Source organism: Cydia pomonella, chromosome 27 (genome assembly GCF_033807575.1).
Source record: "Cydia pomonella isolate Wapato2018A chromosome 27, ilCydPomo1, whole genome shotgun sequence".
NCBI lineage: Eukaryota > Metazoa > Arthropoda > Insecta > Lepidoptera > Tortricidae > Cydia > Cydia pomonella.
Window position 1 is genome coordinate 1,916,594 of NC_084729.1, and position 8,048 is coordinate 1,924,641.

General features: G+C 39.6%; 1 protein-coding gene and 1 long non-coding RNA gene across 2 annotated transcripts in view; both read right to left on the reverse strand.

Annotated features, from left to right (window-relative positions):
- LOC133532729 (uncharacterized) overlaps window positions 1-8,048 on the reverse strand; it is a 227,304-nt gene that overhangs the window by 29,711 nt on the left and 189,545 nt on the right. The gene's annotated exons all lie outside the window — the stretch shown is intronic.
- The window catches only part of LOC133532725 (protein MEMO1), a 28,962-nt gene that overhangs the window by 16,431 nt on the left and 4,483 nt on the right, over window positions 1-8,048 (reverse strand). The window contains exons 2-6 of the mRNA XM_061871506.1: window positions 7,458-7,539; window positions 6,616-6,684; window positions 5,648-5,760; window positions 4,170-4,281; window positions 393-458 (exon numbers count right to left, since the gene is read on the reverse strand). Coding sequence (XP_061727490.1) covers window positions 393-458; window positions 4,170-4,281; window positions 5,648-5,760; window positions 6,616-6,684; window positions 7,458-7,539 — 442 coding nt within the window. The remainder of the gene's footprint in view (window positions 1-392; window positions 459-4,169; window positions 4,282-5,647; window positions 5,761-6,615; window positions 6,685-7,457; window positions 7,540-8,048) is intronic.

The window sequence follows — 8,048 nt, forward strand, 5'->3', positions numbered from 1 at the left end:
TAAAGTTCTTAATACGTTCGCGTACTAATAAAATTTCGGAGGGAAACCGAAATAAACCGGTATTTACCTCTATTTTTCAAACCGGTTCCGACCCTTGCTTTATAGGTATGACGGGTAGTGGAATGGAAAGAACGAAAAAGTTTTGGGATATTTTTTCTTTCAGAGTAGAAATAACATTAAAAAAAACCAAATTGAAATAAAAGTGTAGTGTACCACTTGAAATAAAATTATTTATGTTAGTCATAGAATCAGGCCAAGCTAAGTTGGCACCGATTTGGATAGCCCAGCCTGTGTGTGTGAAATACTTCGTCCTTAGCGTCCTATATTTACCAAAAAGTAAAAGACCGTTTTTGTTGATTTCTAGGGTAAAAAAATTGTCTCATGGAACTTACTTGGCTTCTTTTTCAGGCGTCAAGGATCCTACGAGAATAGGTATGATCGTGAAACCGGTTTTATATCTGAAAAGAAAAGAAAAACTGATTTATAAACGATACTGACTGATTTTACTGGTTTTTTTTTGACGACCGGTTTGGCCTAGTGGGTAGTGACCCTGCCTACGAAGCTGATGGTTCCGGGTTCAAATCCTGGTAAGGGCATTTATTCGTGTGATGAGCATGGATATTTGTTCCTGAGTCATGGGTGTTTTCTATGTATTTAAGTATTTATAAATATTTATATATTATATAAAAGATAAAAAATGAAAATTGAGCTTACTGTGGGACTTAGTCAATTTGTGTAATAATGTCCTATAATATTTATTTATTTATTAACCATTTGGTGATTTTGATTTACTCAATCAGCGAATGTTTTTACAAGCTTTTATTTAGCTTGCAATGTAACTATATATATGTTTGTACGGGTCAAATCTTGCAAGTTAAAGGGTGTAGCAGGATAGCCTAGGAAAAATTGCCCCCAGCGATTTTGGGCCGAAACTGTAATCAAACGATGCCTTTTGGGGAGGTTATACTCTGCACAAAGTTTCATCCCTCTGTTACCCCCTGGGGGTGAAAAAAACCCGATTAACCCCAAAACTGTTTTAATTATTTTTTCCTAAACTATGAAAGTGACGAATTTCAAATTTCGTACAAATATTAATAAGACTAAAAGCTATGTGCTAAAAAAATATTAACCCCCTAACCATTGAAATTCTTGTAAAAAAAACAAAAATAAAAAAAGAATCAACCTGTATATCAAGTTTGGCTCATGGTACCACACCATTTTTTTTTTCAAAAATGAACCAGTTTATATTCTACATGATACAAAAGTTTCATGGACCTACTCCAGAAGGAACATTGCGAAATTAATATGTATTGGCTCTTTGGTGCGTACTATTCATTGAACTCCCACTAAGAGCCTTGCATTATTAATAAACAATGGCTTGCGATCGGACCGTTGCTCGTGCCCGATTTGAAAAAGGTGGGGATAAAGAAGTATGAATCAAACTCATTTGTATTTATAAAAACATTTTTAGGGTTCCGTAGTCAACTAGGAACCCTTATAGTTTCGCCATGTCCGCCTGCCTGTCTGTCTGTCTGTCTGTCCGAGGCTTTGCTCCGTGATCGTTAGTGCTAGAATGCTGAAATTTGGCATGGATATATAAACCAATAAAGCCGACAAAGTCGTACAATAAAATCTAAAAATTTTTTTTTTTTGAGGGTACCTCCCCTACACGTAAAGTGGGGGTGAATTTTTATTTTTTGCTTCAATCCTACAGTGTGGGGTATCGTTGGAAAGGTATTTCAAAACTAATAGGGGTCTTCAACAAACATTTTTTGATTAAGTGAATATATTCGGAGATAATCGCTCCGAAAGAAAAAAAAATGTGTCCCCCCCCCTCTAACTTTTGAACCATAGGTCCAAAAAAAATTAAAAAAATCGTGGAAGTAGATCTTAAGAAAGACATTAAATGAAAACTATAGCGGACATGATCAGTTTAGCTGTTTTTGAGTTATCGCAAAAAGTTTCCCCTTCATAGTAAAAAGACATACTTTAATTAGGTACTGATTATGCAAATTTGCCTATTTGTTTAACTCACGTGAAAGGTACCGTTTCATCCCTTGGTTAACAATTTACTATACTTTAAGCTCCAGTTTAGCTTATTGTGACGGAAGAGTAACTACGGAACCCTACACTGAGCGTGGCCCGACATGCTCTTGGCCGGTTTTTTTAAATTATTTTGTTTTCGGGTCCGAGACGTTGCGTATTAAGCATGATACGAGTATAATGATTAGTAGCTACGAAATAGTACGTTTATTTTAATTTCGCAATGTTCCTTCTGGAGTAGGTCCATGAAACTTTTATATAATATAGAATATAAATTGGGACATTTAAAAAAAAAATGGTGTGTGTACCATGAGCCAAACTTGAGATCCATGTACAAATGAGTTTGATTCATACTTCTTTATCCCCACCTTTTTCAAATCGGGCACGAGCAGCGGTCCGATCGCAAGCCATTGTTTATTAATAATGCAAGGCTCTTAGTGGGAGTTCAATGAATAGTACGCACCAAAGAGCCAATACATATTAATTTCGCAATGTTCCTTCTGGAGTAGGTCCATGAAACTTTTGTATCATGTAGAATATAAACTGGTTCATTTTTGAAAAAAAAAAAATGGTGTGGTACCATGAGCCAAACTTGATATACAGGTTGATTCTTTTTTTATTTTTGTTTTTTTTACAAGAATTTCAATGGTTAGGGGGTTAATATTTTTTTAGCACATAGCTTTTAGTCTTATTAATATTTGTACGAAATTTGAAATTCGTCACTTTCATAGTTTAGGAAAAAATAATTAAAACAGTTTTGGGGTTAATCGGGTTTTTTTCACCCCCAGGGGGTAACAGAGGGATGAAACTTTGTGCAGAGTATAACCTCCCCAAAAGGCATCGTTTGATTACAGTTTCGGCCCAAAATCGCTGGGGGCAATTTTTCCTAGGCTATCCTGCTACACCCTTTGACCCACTTCCCGGTTTCCGATGAAGCTGAAAATTTGCATTCATATGTCGGGTAATTTGCAGTCGGGTGACAATGCAATATTATGGTACCATAGGAACTCTATGATAAAACAACGCAACCTTATTGTGTTCGGGGTTTTCAGAATTGTCTCGATGAGTATTAGTTGCCTGTGGAAAGAAAAGTAAGTCACTGGATTACATGGAGAAACTTATAGTTAGGATTTCGCCTTTCCCAGGTACGCGACTGCTTCTTCAGGGTCTTGAAATCGTCTGCAGGGCCTGTGTCAGCCAGGGGGCACTCCGGAACGATGTGGTTGATGGTCTGGTCTGGGTGCCCGCAGTTACAGGAGAGGAGCTCCAGCCCCATTTGTACCAGTGGTGGCCGCAGTTACCTCCTGTTCTTAGGCGGTTTAGAGCGAACCACACCCGGTGGGGTTCCTTGAAGCCTGCTGGGGGTACTCGCAGGGGTATAACAGAGACTTGAAGCCTGCTGGGGGTACTCGCATGGGTGGAACAGAGACGAAGCCTCCTGGGGGTACTCGCAAGAGTAGAACAGAGACTTGAAGCCTGCTGGGGGTACTGGCAGGGGTAGAACAGAGACTTGAAGCCTGCTGAGGGTACTCGCAGGGGTGGAACAGAGACTTGAAGCCTGCTGGGGTACTCGCAGGGGTAGAACAGAGACTTGAAGCCTGCTGAGGGTACTCGCAGGAGTGGAACAGAGACTTGAAGCCTGCTGGGGTACTCGCAGGGGTAGAACAGAGACTTGAAGCCTGCTGAGGGTACTCGCAGGGGTGGAACAGAGACTTGAAGCCTGCTGGGGTACTCGCAGGGGTAGAACAGAGACTTGAAGCCTGCTGAGGGTACTCGCAGGGGTGGAACAGAGACTTGAAGCCTGCTGGGGTACTCGCAGGAGTGGAACAGAGACTTGAAGCCTGCTGGGGTACTCGCAGGGGTAGAACAGAGACTTGAAGCCTGCTGAGGGTACTCGCAGGGGTGGAACAGAGACTTGAAGCCTGCTGGGGTACTCGCAGGGGTAAAACAGAGACTTGAAGCCTGCTGGGGGTACTCGCAGGGGTAGAACAGAGACTCGACGTCTGCTGGGGGTACTCGCAGGGGTAAAGCAGAGTAGGGGTTCGCTTGGTCTCTGAAGGCTTCCCATTCTGCGGTCCATACCTCCTCCTAAGTATGATTAGATATTAAATAATTAAACTACTTACTCTTCCATGACCTTGGCTATATACGGCAGGTGCATCTCTATGGAATGCTCGTCCTCGTCCGTCTGTACGTCCATCCACTCGAACTGTCGTGTGGCTTCCAGCTCCACGTAAACTGGGGAAAACAAACAATAAGTTTCCAATCTGCAATAAAATCCTTTTCGGACGTACACCTACGTTGTTATACACCATGGGCCAATCAAACCTGACAGATTTCAAAGGTGTATTCTTGACCGCATTTAGAGACTAAAATGTCATACAATGTTTTCTGACATCGGTCTTGTTTTAGAGATAATGACACTTTCTGTGAAAATTTGTTTCTTTTATAACTTAGTCAAAAACGCCTTTTTAGCTGTGACGCTGCCACTATGTGACTTGGTTTAGACATACCTACTGACAGATATTAAAGTTTTAAAGTAAACTCGCAATTTTCGTCTGTAAATAAAAAAAAAACTTTACTTATTCGTTGTAATGATTTATTTTTCACCGAGGTGTAAAAATAAATAACGTGTCGTGTGCATAAAAAAGGAAAAGGAATTTTTTTTCGGGCAAAGGCAAAAAAAAAAACATTTTTTTTTGGCGAGGTTGGCCAAAACTCATATAACGTTTTTTGCTCCTTATGACCTCAGGAATGCGTGGTTAAAATCTGTCGGGTTTAATTGGCCCACGGTGTATATATGTATGTATTCTAATACTATGTATTTATGCATGTTTATTGATAAATTGATAATAGTAGTATTTAGATACTGACTTTTATCTCTCTGTACCTACGGATTTTCTTTTCCGCACCAATTAATTGTATGTTTCTGCCATTTATTCGACGACCGGACTGGCCTAATGGGTCGTGAGTAGTGACCCTGTACATTAACCCTTTGAACGCTTTGTCATAAACACAAACATCACTCAAACGCCAAGGTACCGGGAGCAGGCGAGCTAATGTAAACCTTACTCGACAGTATGAAGGTTACTTATAGTTGTCCTTGGCGCTGCGGGCACGACGGCACACGACACCTTTAAGGGTTCTTGGCGTTCAAAAGGTTAAGCCGATGATTCTGGGATCGAATCCCGGTAAGGGCATTTATTTATGTGATAAGCACATATATTTGTCCCTGATTTATGGGTGTATCTATGTATTCAAGTATTTATATTAGATATATGTATATCGTTGTCTGAATACCTGCAACAGAACCCTTCTTGAGCTTGTGGGACTTCGTCAATTTGTGTAAGAATGTCCTATAATATTTTATTTTTTTATTTTAATGGTTGCCCAACCAAATACAAAACCGCCTGGATCTGTCACTGAACGACCTGACTTTAACCTGACATTATTTGATCATGTAATGTTTTCATCTACCCTCAACAGGCTTAAGGAGCCATTTGAGGGTAGATTTTGTTTTCTTTTATTTAAATACCTAAAGATACAGAATACAGAGTATAGTGCCCTTAGATATATGTCAATGTAGAAAAGCATCAAAACTCACTCTGTTTGTCTATGGTCAGGTCGTAGAGGGGTGTCTGGTACTTGTCGAGTGACGACAGCGCGCAACCCCCCAGCCGCACATGGTGGGAGGGGCCCAGGATGAAAATACGTTTTCTGGAATGTAACGTATACTGTTAGAAAAGAGTGTTTCTATAAAAAAATGACACCATCATTAATTTTGTATTTTTTTTTATTACAAGCTTTTATTTAACTTGCCCTGTTAGTATGTATGGGACAAATCTTGCAAGTTAAATTTGACCCACTTCCTGGTTTCAATGCAATGTTATGGTACCATCAAGCTGATCTGATGATGGAGACAGGAGGTAGCCATAGGAACTCTGTGATAAAAAAACGCAACCTAATTGTGTTTAGGGTTTTTAGAATTGCCTCGATGAGTATTAGTTGCCTGTGGATAAAAAAGTACAGTCAGCGATAAAAGCTTGTACCAAAAATGATTTTTTTGCCAAAAACTTCTTAATTTTGTGTATTTTCTACTCGTAATCACGAACTCTATTGATTCTAATGGGAAAAAAATGTCCCAGAGTTTTTTTTCCTATTCCCTCATATACTTGGTATGGCAGTGACAAAAAGGAGAGTTTGAAAACTGTATGGAAATTTTGGGACACTTTTTTCTGCTAATATAAAGAATATCCGCGATCCTGACTAGAAAAAGCACAAAAATTGCAAAAAATGTCACATAAAAAAAGTTGCAAAAAAAACGCTCAAAAGGTGAATTTGTAAATATTATAAATAATATTTTATCTGAATTAAGAGATCTGGGTCTGAATTTTTAATAAATTCAGTTCACTAGTTGTGCGTTTCACACCACACAGAATTAGAAATGGTCTAAATGCAGTTTGTAAAAATATTTTACGATTTAGATTTTTTCGTAAATTTTTTTTTACGTGAAATAGAAGTACATAAAATATGAAGATAAAAGTCTAAGTACCAACTGATGAACATACTCACACAACAACAGGGCTGACTTGTCGGTACGCGAACGCGGCACAGGCACCGCAGTACGAGTAGCCCGCGTGACTGCAAATGGGTAAACAATAGTTATTTACAGTACGTATGGTGCTACTTTACCGCACTAGTGCGAAAATTAGCATATTACGTTACTATGTCAAACATTTAAAGGGCCATATGTACTGTAAAACGTTGTACGATACATGTGCGAATAGGTAATTCGCAACTCGTGTCGATTTAAAACACTCCCTTGTTTTATTTTATCGCCAATCGTTTCGAATTTCCTATTTTTCGCACTTGTATCGTAATGTACTATTATTCACGTCTAAAGTCTCAAAATACCTAAATGACAAAAAATATGTTTCATTAAATATCGAACTACCGACGGACTTCTTTTTTAAATAGATATATTAGGTTTAATTACGTCTTAAATGCATTTTTAAAACCTGTCGTATTTACAATTTTTTTTTTAATCTGCGGGAGCTAAACAGATAATATTGGATAGGGAGCGTGCATGAACTGTAGGAGGCAGCACAGGAGCCGTCAGAGATTTGTTCCGATGTAGTCCAAAAGATGGCAGAACCTACTATGCACAAGAAAACACGTGACGTGTAAATGTACATGTTTATGGTTCCGATTCAGGCCACAAGATGGCAGACCCTCCAATGCGCACGGTCCCTATAAAATACTGAAATTAAAAAAAGTCGCTCCAATATTCAATTCCATCTTATTGAATGGTAGTCGACTTATTTCCACCAGTTCTAAGCACCGAACAAAATGCATGGCCCGTTAGTGACGCATTTGGTAACAGCTTAGATTTTTAAAACAATGATATAACTTACGGGGCGATAATAGCCCGCGCGGGTCCATGGCTGAGATCAGCTTTGGACAGCCAGAGATCCAGCTGTCGGGACAGCTCGTTTCCTGTAAAAGAACATGTGTAGAAGTCAGACCAAGGTATACATAACACCGTACTCGAGTTTCAGGTTTAAATGGTATTCCCATTTGTTTTCGCCCCACTTGACCGCCGCCATGCATGAGGCGGGGACAAATGGGGATTTGTTATGAAAACTATTCCCATCTGTGCCTGGCGGGGACAAATTGGAGTACAACAATTATTATTTTATATTAGGGTCTGTTTCACAATGTCCAAGTAAAATCTTGAACGTGCATTGGCGTTTCACAATCTTCAAATAAGCTTAACTGGCAGTGGCGGATTTGCAGTGTCTGCCGCTCTAGGCCCCAGGCCCTGTAATAAGTACTAGCCGCCCCTTTCTCAGCGCACCCATCATATAGGTAGACTGCCGAGTGCCGCCCCTAATTATCTCGCCGCTCTAGGCCCAGGCCTACTTGGCCTTAGGGTAAATCCGCCACTGTTAACTGGTACATAAAGTGCTAAGTTTTGCAGGAAGTTTTATCTGGCAGTTAATTTA